Source organism: Canis lupus, chromosome 12 (assembly GCF_048164855.1).
Source record: "Canis lupus baileyi chromosome 12, mCanLup2.hap1, whole genome shotgun sequence".
NCBI classification, from domain to species: domain Eukaryota; kingdom Metazoa; phylum Chordata; class Mammalia; order Carnivora; family Canidae; genus Canis; species Canis lupus.
Window position 1 is genome coordinate 43861293 of NC_132849.1, and position 16934 is coordinate 43878226.

Sequence of the window (16934 nt, forward strand, 5' to 3'; positions counted from 1 at the left end):
GTCCAGCCTACCTAGAATTCCTCAGCCCCAGACAACCTCCTTGGTAGCGTGTGTGTGTGTGTGTGTGTGTGTGTGTGTGTGTGTGTGTGCGCGCGCGCGCGAGGGGGTGGGGGTGAGGGTGGGGGGTGGGCAGAGAGGGCCCAAGTTATTGCAGCTCCCCACGCTGCTGGCAGACTGGCCTAGCGTCGCGGCTCATCCTCACTCCCTTTCGGAGTCAGGAATAGTTTCCTAGTTCCTCCAGAAAGGGGTTAGGACCAGCCGGGCAACTCTTAAGACTGAAAGCAAGGCCAAGGGCTTCTCTGGCCCTTCTCACCCGCCTGGTTTCTATCTCATTTCTGATTGGCTCGCCTGCTTCTTTTCGTCACAATCACTTCCTGGTCACGCAGTGGACGTCTTCGCCGCTTCTGCTTTCCACGGACTACATGTCCCGTGTGGCTTTGCGGAAGCGGAAGCGGAAGCGAGGACGGAGGTACCAGCTGGTCTCCGTAGGGGGGGTAGGGGGCTCCATGAATGGACGCGGCGGCGGCGGCGGGAGCGGCCTGAGCTGGGCGCCGGGGCCAGGGCAGGGGGCTGCCCGGGGCCCGCGCCGCTGCATGGGGGCGGCCCGCGGGCCCTGAGAAGAAGGGCGGGCGGGCAGGCCGGATTGGGAGGGGCGGGGCCGGGCGGCCACAGGCCGGAGGCGCGTCGGGCTGGAGCCGGTCACGATGCCCCGAAGGAAGCAGAGCCACCCGCAGCCCGTGAAATGCGAGGGGGTCAAAGGTCAGGGGTCAGGGGCCGCGAGGGGGGAGGAGCGGGGGTGGGGTCAGTGGAGTGGGTTCAGGTCGGGGTGGAGGGGGACTCCTGAGGTATGGGGTGGGCGATCTGGACTCCTAGCTTCCTACCGAGCTACTAAGGGAACCCGAGAGGGTCTGCGAGTTCGGGAAGTACGGGCTGCGAGGGCTGGCTCCCGGGGTGTGGATGATGGGCACGGTTCCTGAGGGAGAATCTTCAAGCCCCCTCCCCTCTTCAGTGGATACCGAAGACTCCCTCGATGAAGGACCCGGGGCCCTGGTATTGGAGAGTGATTTGCTACTAGGCCAGGATCTGGAGTTTGAGGAGGAAGAGGAAGAGGAAGAGGAGGAAGGTGACGGCAACAGCGACCAGCTCATGGGCTTCGAGAGAGACTCTGAAGGTGGGTTTGAGGGACTTGATCAAGGATTAGCGACCACCAGAACCTCAGTCCTTCAAGAGGTCGATTAGGATTTAGTGCCAGTGAGCAAAACACGGAACAGTGCCAAACTAGGGGTGATTTGGTTTAGATTTGAGCTAGACTTTTTCACTTGCCTAAGGGTCCAGTGAGCTCCATCACTTTGTTGAGGGGAAGTTCTGGGGCCTGGTCCAAAGGTGGTATGAATAGGACAGGGGATGAATCACATGGAGCAACTGGTTAAAAGTTAATGCCCTTTTAATAACCTTGTTTTCCTGCCTAGCACATTCCTTATGTGAAGTTTACTTTAAGAGGTTCAGGGAAATAATATCTTATTCAAATTAAGTTATGGCTAATCTAATTCCCCTTCACCTGCAGTATTATAAGCTTTGTTATTGAGGTTTTGGTCCCTACCCTCAAGTATTCTTGCACATTCCTTTTCCCAGTGATCCTAACATCACCCCATCCTAATTTGCTGCACCACCTACCCACTTATGCCACCTATATGAAGGATGTTTTTGAAAGTCATTGAGGGAATCCATGTAAAAGAAAATCCATCTTTTAGGTACATTACTTTGTTACCACGGCATTCCAGATTTTGCCTCACCCTTGACATCGTTTTTATTTTATAATCAGTTCTGTTACTGAAAAGGATCTTACTAAGATAGAGCTTAAAATAAGGTCTCAGGCCTCTGCCTTGTGTATTTTTACTTTCTTATTCCAAGAATCAGCTAATTACATTATTGATTCATTTCAGTCTGTGGTCCACTGTGAGCCTTTGACCTTTTTCTGTGCAGTGGAGTTAGGTACAGCTGTCATCACTAGGTTAGTACGAACTCAGAAGCAGATAATTCAGTTTTCAGGATCACTGAAGTAAAGGGTGGGACCACGCAAGGGGGAGACCACTGAGAACGCAAGTTTGGAGTCTGGTCCTACCCCGTGTTGATGTCTCTTCTTATGTCTTACCAGGAGACTCTCTGGGGGCCAGGCCTGGGCTTCCCTACGGGCTGAGTGATGACGAGTCTGGGGGCGGCCGGCCGCTAAGTGCCGAGAGTGAAGTTGAGGAACCAGCCAGGGGTCCAGGGGAGGCCAGGGGTGAGAGGCCAGGCCCAGCCTGCCAGCTGTGTGGGGGGCCGACAGGTGAGGGGCCGTGTTGTGGGGCAGGAGGGCCGGGTGGGGGGCCCCCGCTGCCCCCACGGCTACTATACTCATGCCGCCTCTGCGCCTTCGTGTCCCACTACTCGAGCCACCTGAAGCGGCACATGCAGACACACAGCGGGGAGAAGCCGTTCCGCTGTGGCCGCTGCCCCTACGCCTCAGCCCAGCTCGTCAACCTGACGCGACATACCCGCACCCACACTGGCGAGAAGCCCTACCGCTGTCCCCACTGCCCCTTTGCCTGCAGCAGCCTGGGCAACCTGAGGCGGCATCAGCGCACCCACGCGGGGCCCCCCACTCCTCCCTGCCCGACCTGTGGCTTCCGCTGCTGTGCTCCACGTCCCACCCGGCCTCCCAGTCCCACAGAGCAGGAGGGGGCAGTGCCCCGGCGACCTGAAGGTAAAGAGCTGGGAACCAAAAGAACCTGGGACATGGGTGGGTGGCCCTAGGGATATTCGAATTCATGGCTCAGGCCTCATTGTCTCCACAGATGCTCTGCTGCTTCCAGATTTGAGCCTCCATGTGCCACCAGGTGGTGCCAGTTTCCTGCCGGACTGTGGGCAGCTGCGGGGTGAAGGGGAGGGCCTCTGTGGGACTGGATCAGAACCACTGCCAGAGCTGCTGTTCCCTTGGACCTGCCGGAACTGTGGACAAGAGCTGGAGGAGGGGGAGGGTAGTCGGCTGGGAGCTGCCATGTGTGGGCGCTGCATGCGAGGAGAGGCCGGAGGGGGTGCCAGCGGGGGACCCCAGGGCCCCAGTGACAAAGGCTTCGCCTGTAGCCTCTGCCCCTTTGCCACCCACTATCCCAACCACCTGGCTCGGCATATGAAGACGCACAGTGGCGAGAAGCCTTTCCGCTGTGCTCGCTGTCCCTATGCCTCTGCTCATCTGGATAACCTGAAACGGCACCAGCGTGTCCACACAGGAGAGAAGCCCTACAAGTGCCCCCTCTGCCCCTATGCCTGTGGCAACCTGGCCAACCTCAAGCGTCATGGTCGTATCCACTCTGGGGACAAACCTTTTCGGTGTAGCCTTTGCAACTACAGCTGCAATCAGAGCATGAACCTCAAACGCCACATGCTGCGGCACACAGGCGAGAAGCCCTTCCGCTGTGCCACCTGCGCCTACACCACAGGCCACTGGGACAACTACAAACGCCACCAGAAGGTGCATGGCCATGGTGGGGCAGGAGGGCCTGGCCTCTCTGCCTCTGAGGGTTGGGCCCCGCCTCATAGCCCCTCCTCTGTGTTGAGCTCTCGGGGTCCCACACCCCTGAGCACTGCAGGTAGCCGGGCTCTCCATACAGACTCACCCTGAACTAGGTTGTTCTCCCTCAGGGCCCTGTGGATTAGCCCTGACTCTCCTGTACGTTTTATACAGATGGACCAGAAGCCACCTTCTACTTCCTCCCCCGCTGGCCAGGGGCTCCACAGACTACCCTAGGCACTATATGGACCAGCCCAAACCCCATGGGCAAGGGGCCCATATGGACCAGGGGCCTTACTTGACTGATGCACTTAATGAGCTCAGTGAGAAGGGCCCTGTATTCACCTCCACTGCTCCCAGGGGCAGCAGAGGAACTGGCTGGGGGACTGCCCAGCCTCCCACCTGTTTATTTAACTTATTTCAGTGCTTTATAATAAAGGAAACACTAACAAAGCCATGTCTATGCTGAATTGGCAGTGGCAAGCACAGCTCCACCTCACCTTAGCACAGCAGTCTGTGCCATGATGGGGAAGGGGGAGGGCAGTGAAAGGGAACCAGAGGTAGGCAGCAATCAGGCTGAGTTTAATGATGGGGAGTTGGGCCAGACCATACATAGACCTCTGCCCATCCCCTTGGCCCATGGCCCCAAGAAGCCAGAAGCAGCCCCAGGGGAAGCTGTGGTTCCTCCCCAAGGCAGGTAGCCATGGTCCCTTGGAGTTTGTGCAAAATACTAAATGCTAATTTGGCATTGAGGGCTAGCTCTGGAAAGAGAAGAATCCTTTGTGCAGCCAGCCCAGAGGGTGGAAGGGAAGGTGGGTTAGGAAGCCCCTGGCCAAGAGAAGAAAGGGGAAGGAAGGAAAGAAAAGACCCCTCCCGCCCCTGGCTTGGGGGATACAGGCACAGGGCAAGTTTCTGAACATTCCTCCAGGGTACAGGGCAGACATCTGAGCACTGGAGATCACAGATCCTCATCTCCAATGCCCTCGAAGGCAAAATTGCCGTGGACATCACTGGCACTGGCATCTGTGCTGGGACTGCCAATCCCCCGCAAGCTCACGGCACTCAGCTTGCTCTGTAACAAAGGTAGGGTTGGGGTCAGAGGACTCAAGCCTCGTGAAATCCCCCTACCAACACCAACCACCAACCTCACCAACCCTCATGGGAAACTCACTGAGAGTTTAACCATGGACTCTCGGCTGGCATCAGGTGACTCCTGGGGAAGGAAAAGGCAGAGGTGTCAGAGACCTCAGTGGGGAAAATAAGGCCAGGCTGGGAGATGGGGTACTGATCTGAAAGTGACACTTACAAGCAGGGGCGGGGACTTCACTGCTTGCTGGCTGTCTGAGCGTCTCAGGGTGCCCCCCACTCGCCGGCGCAGCATCTAGGGATGGAGACATGAAGTGCTGATAAGGACAGAATCCCTTTGGAATCCCTATCACTTCTTCCTCTTGGGAGAAGCCCTAAGACAAGAGGTGGGGAGAGCACAACCACTCAGCTGCCTGGTCCACACCTGTTGCTTACCTTCCTGATGCTGCCACCAGATTTCTTCACCATCAGTTCATCTACCATGGACTGCAAGCAGATACTCATCATGATAGCCTGAGGGCAAGAAGAGAGCTCAGCCTGACTAGAGTTGTCATTCTGAGCCCAGCACCCCTAAGACAAGGGCTCCCACTCACATGGAGTCCTGGAAGCCCTAGACTTGGGTATCTAAGAGACGGTGCAATGGGCTCCAGAGGAGGCCTGAGGGTGAGCTCACACCTGGGGGCTGGTGATGGTGACCCACTGTAGCCGGTCCTTGCTCATGAGGTATTCAAAAGCCAGTTCCAGGCGCACCTCACCCCGGCCCCGGCCTGGGCTACTTGTGCTTCCACTGGGCAGTGGCACCTGGGAGACAAAGGAGAGTTAGGCTGAGATCATCCTGACCAATCCCAAAGCTCAAGGCTTGCCAGGCCACCATCCCAAAGGCCTACCCCAACTCACAGAGGAGGTGACCCGCCAGCACCGCATGCGGGTGACCCGGAAGGAGCCTTCACGGAGTTGCTGGCCAGGCAAGCGGAGCTGGAGGCTGAGCTCACTGTTGCCTGCGCTCACCACCACGGGACAGTCCTTCTCTGGGAAGTCAGCCACACAGGCATCAAAGCGCAAGTAGCCATAGTGCCGCAGGGTCTGAGCCAGTCGTAGGAACTGAAACCCAGTCACCACGCGGGGTGGGTCAGCGGCGGGGGAGTGGGGTATGTGTGTCAGAAAACAGCCCTTGGAAGGAGGGCTGGAAGGAGATAGGAAAACGGGCCCACCTCCTTCTTGGAGACCTTCTCTTGCAGAGATTTGAGCTGCCGGTGTTGCTCCTTGGTGACCAGAATCCACCCACGCTCAATGTCTGATACTGTCTACAACAGAGAGAAAGGATGAGGGGGTTGGGGACTTCCAGTCAGAGGTCCAGTTACCTCTGTCCAGCCTGATCCTTAGCCCCATGCTTGAGTGACCTCCTTGCAGTAAGACCTTGACTATGGCAGCTTACAAAGTAGGGGGAGCAGGTTGTTGCCAGGTGCCCTGACAGTATTCTAGGAACTCTCCCCAGAACTGGAAGTAAAGACATGAAAAGTTTTCTTTGCAGAGTGGGGGCACCAGTATCTATTTCAGGGGAAGGGTTCTGAGGCAGCTCCAAGCTCACCTGAGCATATAGCAGGTTCAGGCCAACCCGGTTCTCCATGACATCGTCATCATAGGCAGAGTCCCAATAACTGTGAGGCCAAGGGGGTGGAAAGGGGTAACGGGGCTAAGCTGGGGTAAGGCAAGAGACGTGGATAGAAGACAGGAACAAAAAAAAAAAAGAAGACAGGAACAATCTAAAACTATTGGGCAAATGGTAGTATAGTGGGAAGAAGCCTGGAAGGCCTAGTAGAAACACCCAGCACTATCCCCTTGTCCAGGTTCTTCTTAGTACATGGCCCAGTAATCCAATCCAGTACCTCCCCCTCCTCCAAGCCCAGCCCTGACCTCTTCCTTAGCACAATCTTATACTCTTGACTCCGAAGGCTGGTAACAGACACATAAGGCAGCTCAAACTCTTGCAACTTCCGTACGACTATGAGTTAAAAAGAAAAAAAGGAAAATGTCATGAGATTCAAGGAGAGAAAAGTCAAGAGAGGAGCCCTGAGGAAATGTCATATTTTGGGAGGAATTGGCAGGGCAAATTTACCCCTAGAAGCACAAGGAAGCAGTCAAGTCCACAGAAACTCACAAGAAAAGGTTCCATCCTCTTTCTCTCGAACTAGAAAGAGACTAAAGTATCCAATCAAGTCATCTGGAAGATCCAGTTTTGCAGCCACAGCCTAGGAATCAGGAAGCAAGTAGAGCTCATCATACTAGCTGTTACAATTACCCCTAAACCTGGAACCCTGGGGTGCAGGGGAGGTGGGGCACTGCAATACAAGTACCTCACCTCTAGGACATCTTCAGTCTGATCTGAAGTTAGCACATTGACCAGAACTTTCTGCCCGTTGCTGAGCAGCACTTCCAAGGAAACCTCCTCTGTGGGGACCTGCTGTGTCTCCTGGTGTGAACATACATAAGAACAGAGACACCACCTTGTTAACACCTGCCCCATGTCTAGCTCTGACCCATCCCCAACTCATGTCTAGGTCCTTCCTAGTGTCTTTATTCTCAGCTGCTTAATTACAGGCTGGGTTTTCTTGATCTCATTGGTACAGCAAAAGTCCCATCCCATAAAAAAATAGGTGCCAAGATGATTTCTCTGTAGCCACTGCCTTAAAACGACATGGCCCTATAGGAAAATGCTTCCCTTAAATCTCGGTCCCACCCAGAACCTTACCTGTTGTGCCCGACGCAGGAAGCTATTAAAGGTCTCACTGCTCCCAAGCAGTGGGTCCTGCCGAACTGAGGGGACAAGAGAACAATGTTCCAGTAATTTAGAACTCCCTCTTGACTCCCCCCAGCTCTTTTCTTGGTAGTTTCCTCCCCTACCCCATTTCCTGGGCTGATGATGGCCTGTCACATCCCCCAGCTGGCCTCACCTCACTCACTGTTTGCATAAATTCTTCACCTGCCCCACCCTTGGCTGCCATCTAGTTGAGTCCAGTCTATAGAACTAGGGAAATAACAATGATGTTAATCTAAAGCATGTCAGATACAAATTCAGTTCTCCCCACCAATCTAAACTGCTTTAAGGCTACATAGTGTTACAGTGGTATTTCCAAACTATATTAGTATATTGACCAAATAGCTTTACAAATACCTAGAGCATTCCTACATGCTATTTACTTTTCCTAATTAACAAATCAAGAGAATCCCCAGATGTAGAAATTAATTTAGGCCAAGTCTACAGAACCAGCTGTTTTGAGTCTCTTTCCATAGCTCTCAACACAGCCTAAAGTTCCCTCCAGCCACTCACCAGCTTGCATGTACTTTTCTAACTGCTCTCTCCGCTGTTCCACCTCAGCAGGTGTCAGAGAGAAAAGCTTCTTTGGGGGAAATGCAGGAAGGACATTGGCCCCATACTCCTTCCGAAGCTATTTGGAGAAAGAGATACAACCCTTCACATAAACATAGCAAAAGAGAAGACGCAATCCACAGTCAGTCACAATGTTCTTTTAGGCTCCCTTTCCCTCCCCTCCCTCCCCCATGTACCCTAGTCATCCAGGAAATTATTCCTTTCTCGGAGTGTCCTAAACATAAGTTCTTTCTTATCTTACTATGTACACGTCAGCCCCTTCACGGTGTGGGTAGGGTTTGTGTAGGGCCAGGGCCTAGGGAAAACCTTTGATTATCTAGCAAGACTGTGTTCATTGAACCCTCACTGGAACCAAAGAGCTTTTTAAGGAAAATTTATGTTCCCAGTTAAATATAGCAAAATAGGTTCACAAAAGGTTTTAAGACTTAAAGGGACTTTGCAGATCGACAAATACATTTTTAGGTCTTAGAAACTAGGCCCAAAGAAATTGCTCAAGGCTGCACAGCTAGTCATCAGTAGAACCAGGACTCTGCACTGAGTTGAAGAGAGCTCGAAATCTGGTGAGGAGAACATAGAAACATTGCGTCAGAGATACATAAGGATAACTGAACAGCTAGGCCACTGAAATGAGCTAAAGAACACAGAAGGATCCTGTGAATGATCTGTATGAGAAGGGAAAAGAATTTCAAGTTGCAGCTCAGATGACAGAAGGAATGTGCTTTGGCAGCAAAGAAGGGAGGGGGGAGGTCAGTTTTTCCATGCACAGGCAAAGGCTGAAGTAAGACTGCCGACAGGGAAGCAGAAAGGCGGATGTGAATATAAGGAAGAGCAGTTACAGCAGCAGACACTAAGCTTCTTAGGGAGTTCCCCGGAAATGTCAATCCTAAGATAAAGCACCAGATCCTCCCCAGCGGCAGTGATTAAAGGGGAACATCTACAAGGAAGCCAAGTGGGGAGAAATGGAGACACCGATGCCCAGGTGTAGGAAAGGGCTTGAAAGCTGCCTCAAGGCAGGGGTGCTGGTCCCACCTGCTCGTGCAGCCCCAGGAGCTGGCTGTAGCGCACCCGGCAATGCAGGACTCCATTCACGTGAATGTTGTAGGCCTGAAGACACAAAAGCAGGCAAGCGTTTTAGGGTCTCGGTCTGGGCGACCCCCTTGAAAACGCTGGCCAGAAGTCGTCTGGCACAAGCTACGCCTGAGTAACGCACCGAGATTGTCCGAGGGTTTATTAGTCTGTTTCCCCAGGGTCAAGTTCTAAAGCAGAAGGACCAGCCCGGGGGCAACTCGGGCCCTAGTGTCGCGCAGTCTCCCTCCCCAAGAGGCCAATGACGCCCACCAGAGCGGCCGCAGCCCATCCAGGGGGAGACGACGCGGGCGAACAAAGGACCTGGAGGAGATGGGGCGACCTCTGGGCGCATCTGAGACGGGATATAAGCTCCTAGCGAAGCCGTCGGCAGTCGGCGGCTTGGGACCAGGCCCCAAGGGTGGCGGCCAGGCCTCGGAGGCCGCTGGGAGAGGGCTCCGGCCCGTTATCCCCGCCCCTGCCCGGCCCGGCTCCGGCCGCTCCTCACCACATAGGCGGAGCCGCCGCTGTCCCCGCTGCGGGACTCGGTTTCAGGAATGGAAAAGTGCATGTTCCCTGCGGCAGGGCCCAGCCGGGCTCCGGACTGACAGGGCCGCAGCGGCTTTACACGCTCGCCTCCGCCGCTCAGCGCGTCCCCGCTGCCTCACTCGCCATTTTGGGGGGGGGGTGCTGAGATCGGAGGTGGGAAGGGTGGTGGGACGTCCGCTCCGGGGCGCAGCGCCCCGGGCATGCTGGGAACTGTAGTCTAAAGAGCAAGAGCCGACTGCCACGCCCGGGAGCCCAAAGCTGAGAGGGCCCTAATCGGCGCCCGTAGCCCGGGGCGGGGCCCCAGTGCACGTCGGAGATTGTAGTCCGCGGAGGGCTGTGCGCCGCGGGGGTCGGCCCAGGTGGCGCTGTAGGCCCTGGGACCGCGGCGGGCGGAGCCTAGGACCGAGGGTGATGGCTGCCGTGGCTGTGGCTGTTCGTGAGGGTGAGTGAAGGGCGGGGGCACACGAACTGGTACGCGAGCCGCCGCGCAGCGGGCGGCTGCGGCCGAGCCCTGAGTCCCTCTGGGTCCTGTCGCTCCGTTCCGGTGCCTCTCCGGACTCTGGGGTGTACTGCCTGGGGCGCAGCCCCGCGCCGCGTCCCGCCTGGCTCTGGAGAGAAGGGCGGGGGCCCAGGCCGGCTGCCTCCCCCGCCTTCCTTTGATCTTGCCGCACCTTGCGTCTCCACGCGGATCCCTGGCTTGCCTCCCGCCTGGTGGCGGAGCCGTGGTCATGCAGACCCAGCAGCCAGCCGCGGCGAGTACGAGCTCCTACAAACCCTCCCGGAGCCTCTCAGGCTCACTTTGTGATCTGTTTTCTGATGCAGATTCGGGGTCTGGGATGAAGGCGGAGCTTTCTACTCGGCCTGGGGTAAGTGAGAGTGCCCTCGGAAAACGCCTGTCAGGCTCTACGCAGGAGGCTGTGTGGCAGCTTCATTGGGCCCCAGCCTCCATCCTCGTTTCACTTTATTTCTCCGGAACGCCAGATTTTTACAGTTTTTTTTTCATCCCTAACAGTATGTGACTCTGAACCTGGAGGAGAAGCTTCCATCTCTATGGGATGTAATCTTGTTAACAGCTGGTTGGAGTCAGGATTGGGGGCTTTACCTTATGGGAATCTTAGAAGGCACCAGTAGTATTTTGTTTTTGTTTTTTATCTTTGAACTTGGGGAAGAGCTGTATTCTATGTTTGTGTCTCAGGCAGTGGGGAGGGAGATGACCCAAGAAGAGAAGTTGCAGCTTCGGAAGGAAAAAAAACAGCAGAAGAAGAAGCGGAAGGAGGAAAAGGGAGCAGAACCAGAAAAAACTGCCCCTGTTGTACCTGCAGCCCAGCAGCAAGGTGCGAAGGCTTTTTTAAATGACTGGGGTGTGGAACTCGTAGAGGGATGTGTGGGAGAGAAGAGGAGGAGACGGGACAAAGTTGGTTTGAACAAGTAGGCAGTAAGGAAATTTAGATGAGCAGAGAAGCTTTGGCTGGGGCATAGATATTACCTGCCTGGGGCTTGGGCATGTCTTCTTTCTGTCTTTAGTAGGCCCAGCCAAAGAACTGCCAGGACCAGGCAGTCAGTTGGCCACTGCTGGGGAGAAAGTTCCAACTGGTCGAAGTAAAGCTGAACTTCGTGCTGAACGGCGGGCTAAGCAGGAGGCTGAGCGGGCCCTGAAACAGGCAAGGAAAGGAGAACAAGGAGGGCCACCACCTCGGGCCTGCCCCAGCACTGCTGGAGAAACCCCTTCAGGTACCTTCCCTTTGTTTCAAGACCTCTGTTTTGATTTTATTATTTTTTTTAAGATTTTATTTATTTATTTATGAGAGACGCAGAGAAAGAGGTGGAGACATTGACAGAGAGAGAAGCATGTTCCTTGCAGGGAGCCCGATACGTGACTCAATCTCCCGACCCTGGGATCATGCCCTGAACTGAAAGCAGATGCTCAACTGCTGAGCCACCCAGGCATCCCTCTGTTTTGATTTTATTATTCTTTTTAAAGATTAGTTACTTATTAATGAGAGACAGAGAGAGAGAGAGAGAGAGGCAGAGACACAGACAGAAGGAGAAGCAGGCTCCGTGCAGGGAGCCCAATGTGGGACTTGATCCCGAGACTCCAGGATCACACCCTGGGCTGAAGGCAGGTGCTAAACCGCTGAGCCACCCAGGTGTCCCTCTGTTTTTATTTTAATTCTTGTGTTAGCTCAGGCTTTCCCACAGTAAAACAGTTCTCCCTTCCCATTCTTAGCCTTGGGACCAAGAGTTCAGAATTCTCCACTCAACCTCATCCTATCTCTATTTCTTCTACTCTTTTTTTCCCCGTTTTTCATCTCCCCCATCCATCTTTCTTGATGTCCCTTATTCCTTAAAAGCAGATTTCTCATTATCACCTACAGTGTCTTGAAAACATGGTCATTATCTTTTAGGAGTGAAGCGTCTCCCTGAGCACACTCAGGTTGATGACCTTACACTTCTGAGAAGGCTTGCTAAAAAACCAGAGCAGCAACAGGTAGGAAGTGGTTTCAATGCCTGGCCAGAAATTGCCTAAGGGAGATGGGTTAGAGGAAGGGGGGAAAGGTGCTCGAGACAAATGATACCCTGAAGAAGACAGGGTATTTGGGGCCAAGTAGCCTCACTGTTTATTTTCCATTGGTCCTGTCTCTTATTTTGTCAAGGTTCCTACACGAAACGATTATGGATCCAAAGTCAGTCTTTTCTCCCACCTACCCCAGTACAGCAGACAAAACTCTCTGACTCAATATATGAGGTAGGATTCTATGAAATTGTTGTAACTTTTAAGTTCTAGGAGTTGTGGTAACTTAGTATTGAAAGTGACTGGAAATTTGAGATGGGGTCTATGGGAAGAAGCCTGCACACAAGGCAAAGCTCTAGAGGAAATGGGGGTGTCTGTGCTAGTGAAGGAAGTTCCTTTTCATCAGGGGCAGGTGGGCAGTAGGTACTCAAGCTCCCTTGCAAAGTGTGTGACACCGCCATCCCATCAGCATCCCATCCTCTGTGATCCACCCAGCCATGGTGCGACTCGGGCTGCAGTACTCCCAGGGCCTGGTCAGTGGCTCCAATGCCCGGTGTATTGCCCTGCTTCGTGCCTTGCAGCAGGTAAGCCCTGTCTTGTTCCCTCTGTGACCCAGTCCCACCTTCCCCAGCACTACCCCAGATTCCTCTTACCCAAAGTAATCTCTGAGGGACAGAGGGAATGACTCCACCTTCAGAACGCTTTGTTCAGTGAAACTTGCCTTAGCCCCCTTTCAGAGCCCTTTATTAGGAGATGTTTTGCTGATAACTTTGTGTACCTTATAGGTAATTCAAGATTACACAACACCTCCCAATGAAGAACTCTCAAGGGATCTAGTGAATAAACTAAAGCCCTACTTCAGGTAAGGACAACCACCGCAAGTCTGCTGCCCCCTCACCTAGTCCTCTTTTTGTACCCTCTCTCTTGCTCTTTTACCTCTTATTTTATTTTTCTGTTCTTTGTCTTCTTTATTAAAGAAAACATATTTAAGCACGAATGTAAGTTGTAGAGTCGCACATTATAGAGTCACACAAACACGAGGTATTGTCTTTGTAGCTTCCTGACTCAGTGCCGTCCCCTGTCAGCAAGCATGTACAACGCCATCAAGTTCCTTAACAAGGAGATCACGGGTGTGAGCAGCTCCAAGCGGGAAGAGGAGGTGATGAATATGAGGAATGAGCAAAGCATACCCCTGAGGGTACAGCTGAGAAACACAATCAGGACTCCCAGAAGTGACAGTGAGGCCATTCTGCCCTGGTCAAGGGTTAAGGAAGTGGTTGGGCTGGCTGACTTATGCCACCTTTGGGCCCCCTTTTGGCCCACTTTCAACCATCATTGTACACATACTCAAGCATCTGGCATGATCATCAAAGGAAGAAATGTGTCCATTTCTTGTTCCCTAAGCATCTTAATCCATTTAGGCCAAGTCAGAACTTCGAGCAGCCATTGATCGGTATGTGCAAGAGAAGATTGTGCTTGCAGCTCAGGCAATTTCCCGCTTTGCTTATAAGAAGATCAATAATGGAGATGTGATCCTGGTATATGGATGGTATGGTCCGGACCCTATGACAGAAAATTGGGGGGTATAACAATCTGAAGAAAAGATTGCCCCTTTGCCCTTTAGCAGTGAGCTGGCTGCCTGTCCGTTAGTGACATCTATAACTGAATCCTCCTCTCCATTCACTCCAGCTCGTCTCTGGTATCACGAATCCTTCAGGAGGCTTGGGCTAAGGGCCGGCGGTTTCGGGTGGTAGTGGTGGACAGCCGGCCACGGCTGGAGGGAAGGCACACACTACGTTCTCTGGTCCGTGCTGGGGTCCCTGCCTCCTACCTGCTGATTCCTGCAGCCTCCTATGTGCTCCCAGAGGTGAGGGCAGAGGAAAGGGACTCCAAAGTTGGAGGTAAAAGGGTGTAGTGGTATAGATAAAATCCTGTCTTCCCAAGGTTACAATTATTTAAAAATACTAAACTTTTATAGCCCTGTTTGTATTTAATAGGAAAAACATCTACAACATGTTATAGCACAGTGTCATATGAACAGTAAATTAGCAGCCATGAAGAGGAGACAGGACAAAAGTAACTTCAGAGTTTTATTTTCTTGTGGGAGGTGCAGTGGGGTCAATGGTCAGGTGTTTTCTAAGAAGAACTATCATTAAGTTCTGTTATTGCCCTTAATATTGCTATCCTGGGCAGGAAGTGGGGAACCTGATTGTGCATTAATCACATATCACATTTTCTCTCCCTCTCCACTGTTCAAAATAAATAGGTTTCTAAGGTGCTATTGGGAGCTCACGCACTCCTGGCCAACGGGTCCGTGATGTCACGGGTAGGGACAGCACAGCTGGCCCTGGTGGCACGAGCCCATAATGTGCCAGTGCTGGTCTGCTGTGAAACATACAAGTTCTGTGAGCGTGTGCAGACTGATGCTTTTGTCTCTAATGAGCTAGGTAAGGAGCCCAGGAGGCAGAGAGAAGGTTTCAAAGATCTGAATTTTGGAAGGGAGGAGGGAAGGTCGAACTACATCTTGTTTTCCACAAGGACATAAATGGGTACGTCTCCCATTGCAGATGACCCCGATGATCTGCTTTGTGAGCGAGGAGAACATGTGGCCCTGGCTAACTGGCAGAACCACCTGTCCCTGCGGTTGTTAAATCTAGTCTATGACGTGACCCCCCCGGAACTGGTGGATCTGGTGATCACGGAGCTGGGGATGATTCCTTGCAGTTCTGTACCGGTTGTTCTACGAGTCAAGAGTAGCGACCAGTGAGTGGGGGAACACAGGGTCAATAAATGACATACTCCCTGCATTCAGAAACTCGGGTGCCTTTGTATGTCTTTTAGTATCGCCATCACTTAGGTTACAGACACTGAGCTAGGTATGAGGAGGAATATAGGGAAAAATCAGAGAGATATTTTTATTTTATTTTATTTTCTATTTTTTTATTTTATTTTTATTTTTTTCTTTTCAGAGAGATATTTTTAGTATTTTAGAATCATTAATAGAATATATTGACATATTAAGTCATTACATATTATTTAGTATTTTTAACATTGAGTACCTACGTGTTGGAAAGTGCTTTAACCCCTTTCTGATCTGTTTGGGAAGGTTAAGGTAGCTCCATGAAAAGAAATTTTACAGATAAGAAAACAGACATGGAGGTTGCTACTTGGCAAGGCAACACAGCTAAGGCATGGAGAGGCTCTTGTCCAGGATAAGAGTAACAAGCAGCTTGTAATCTCAGGCAATTATAAATTAAGACTGTGCCCTAATTTCTATGCTATCTGCCATTGACAAATATTCATTCATCATGGTGGAAGTGGATAGTATCTGCAGTATGAGAGAAGTTCCACTATTCATATGAACAGTGTTCCTAGGAGGCAACCATAGATGATACCAGGAAATCTATTAAGGTTGGAGAGGACTTCACAGGGAGCATGTGACCTACGAGGGTAGGGAGTTTCCCAGTTGGAAAAGAATGGGAAGGCACATCAGCAGCTGGAATAGCTTGAATTCAGAAACCGAGTGGCCAATCCAAAGTGTCCAGTACAGTATAGTGAAGCTAGACCCGAGGCTTATGTGGAGAGTGAAAGATAAAGCTGCAAAGGTAGGTTGGGTTGGGGCCAGACTGTGAGTCTTTACCATTGTGATTAGTCTAAAAAAATGGGAGAGTCCTCCATTTTGTGTGTACATGTGTGTAGAGTGAACTGTGCTAAGAATCCCTGTCCCAGAAACAATAATTATCAAGATTGGCCACGTGTGCTCGCTTTTTATTTCCTTTTTTTTTTTTCCCTTGCTGAAGTTACTTTAGAGGAAATCCAAGATATTGTATCATTTCACTCCTACAAACCTCAGTTTGTGTCTGTAAGAAATACAGACATTTACTGTGTTGTTATACCTATTAAATTCTTAGCATTGCTCAATCCATAATCAAATTTTCTTGATTGTCTCAAAAACTGGCTTTTTTACAGTTGGTTTGTTTGAATTAGGATCCAAACAAATCTGTACATTACATTTGGTTAGCAGGTGTTCAATTTATTGTAATCAGAAGTAGTCTCCTCAACCTCCCTTCTGTTCTCAGACAAGATTTGTTCCGGAAATAAGGTTGTCTTATAAAATGTTCTCCACTGGATTTGACTTTTGGTTTCCATGTAGTGTCAATTAACTCATTCCTCTAACTCCATTCAACTTTTTGGGCAAGAATACTTCGTAAGTGGTGTTGCATTTCATATAGCGTCACATCAGGAGGCAAATAATAGCTGTTTAGTTTTGAGTGGATCCAGTTTTAAAGTTTGACATTTTAAATTTTCTCAAGTTTTCATTTAGTGGTTTCATTCACTGGTGGTTACTGCTTCGATTATTTCATTAGGGGATGCAAAATTATTTTTTCCCCTAATTCTAGGATTCTTTCCATATTTGCTAGCTGATAATCTTCTAAAAAGAATTCCTTCTACTTATTCTGAATTATAGTTCATACTGCAAAGATGAGATAAGTGTTTCTTTCCTTTTATTTGCTAGTTTACAGGAATTGATCACTACTTCCAGTGTCATACAATGTGTAGTTATAGAATAGTTGGCTTTCTCTTAAAAAAAAAAAAAAAAGATTTATCAGCTCATGGGTTAAGTTATTGAGCATATTAATCATTAAAATTAAGCAGAGGATCCACAGGGTCAGCTCTATACTTTAGAAAGATAACTGGTAGAGATTAGAGGCAGAGAAACAGATCAATAGAAAGATTGCTTGTCAATCAAAATTATAAATGCATCAAAACTTTGGTCCAGTAAC

General features: G+C 51.2%; 3 protein-coding genes across 11 annotated transcripts; 2 read left to right on the top strand and 1 right to left on the bottom strand.

Moving 5' to 3' along the window:
* The first annotated feature begins 324 nt into the window (after positions 1 to 324).
* ZNF513 (zinc finger protein 513) lies at positions 325 to 4003 on the top strand. Of its 3 annotated transcripts, XM_072771473.1 has the most exons (5): positions 599 to 759; positions 1010 to 1171; positions 2156 to 2743; positions 2835 to 3511; positions 3725 to 4003. In XM_072771473.1, the coding sequence occupies exons 1-5, from the start codon at positions 705 to 707 to the stop codon at positions 3785 to 3787; spliced, it is 1545 nt and encodes a 514-aa protein (XP_072627574.1). In that variant the 5' UTR covers positions 599 to 704; the 3' UTR covers positions 3788 to 4003. The 3 variants fall into 3 exon arrangements, with proteins under 3 accessions (XP_072627575.1, XP_072627574.1, XP_072627573.1); XM_072771474.1 differs by lacking the exon at positions 599 to 759 and adding an exon at positions 325 to 469 and having other exon boundaries at positions 2835 to 4003; XM_072771472.1 differs by having other exon boundaries at positions 2835 to 4003.
* Positions 4004 to 4111: 108 nt separating this feature from the next.
* SNX17 (sorting nexin 17) lies at positions 4112 to 9866 on the bottom strand. 2 transcript variants are annotated; one of them, XM_072771475.1, is made up of 15 exons: positions 9598 to 9866; positions 9054 to 9128; positions 7965 to 8082; positions 7386 to 7450; positions 6996 to 7106; positions 6795 to 6885; positions 6551 to 6638; positions 6225 to 6294; positions 5848 to 5940; positions 5534 to 5737; positions 5312 to 5437; positions 5072 to 5149; positions 4857 to 4931; positions 4722 to 4763; positions 4112 to 4622 (listed from the first exon to the last, which is right to left on the bottom strand). In XM_072771475.1, exons 1-15 carry the CDS (start codon positions 9658 to 9660, stop codon positions 4509 to 4511), a joined length of 1413 nt encoding a protein of 470 aa, XP_072627576.1. In that variant the 5' UTR covers positions 9661 to 9866; the 3' UTR covers positions 4112 to 4508. The 2 variants fall into 2 exon arrangements, with proteins under 2 accessions (XP_072627576.1, XP_072627577.1); XM_072771476.1 differs by lacking the exon at positions 9598 to 9866 and adding an exon at positions 9414 to 9533.
* Positions 9867 to 9945: 79 nt separating this feature from the next.
* On the top strand, positions 9946 to 14965 carry EIF2B4 (eukaryotic translation initiation factor 2B subunit delta). Of its 6 annotated transcripts, none has more exons than XM_072771464.1 (13): positions 9946 to 10080; positions 10461 to 10504; positions 10834 to 10972; positions 11166 to 11369; positions 12044 to 12126; positions 12293 to 12384; positions 12620 to 12734; positions 12936 to 13012; positions 13207 to 13309; positions 13572 to 13699; positions 13840 to 14017; positions 14417 to 14597; positions 14718 to 14965. In XM_072771464.1, the coding sequence occupies exons 1-13, from the start codon at positions 10050 to 10052 to the stop codon at positions 14915 to 14917; spliced, it is 1575 nt and encodes a 524-aa protein (XP_072627565.1). In that variant the 5' UTR covers positions 9946 to 10049; the 3' UTR covers positions 14918 to 14965. The 6 variants fall into 6 exon arrangements, with proteins under 6 accessions (XP_072627565.1, XP_072627566.1, XP_072627568.1 ...); XM_072771465.1 differs by having other exon boundaries at positions 9949 to 10080; positions 11163 to 11369; XM_072771467.1 differs by having other exon boundaries at positions 10031 to 10080; positions 12646 to 12734.
* Positions 14966 to 16934: the final 1969 nt, after the last annotated feature.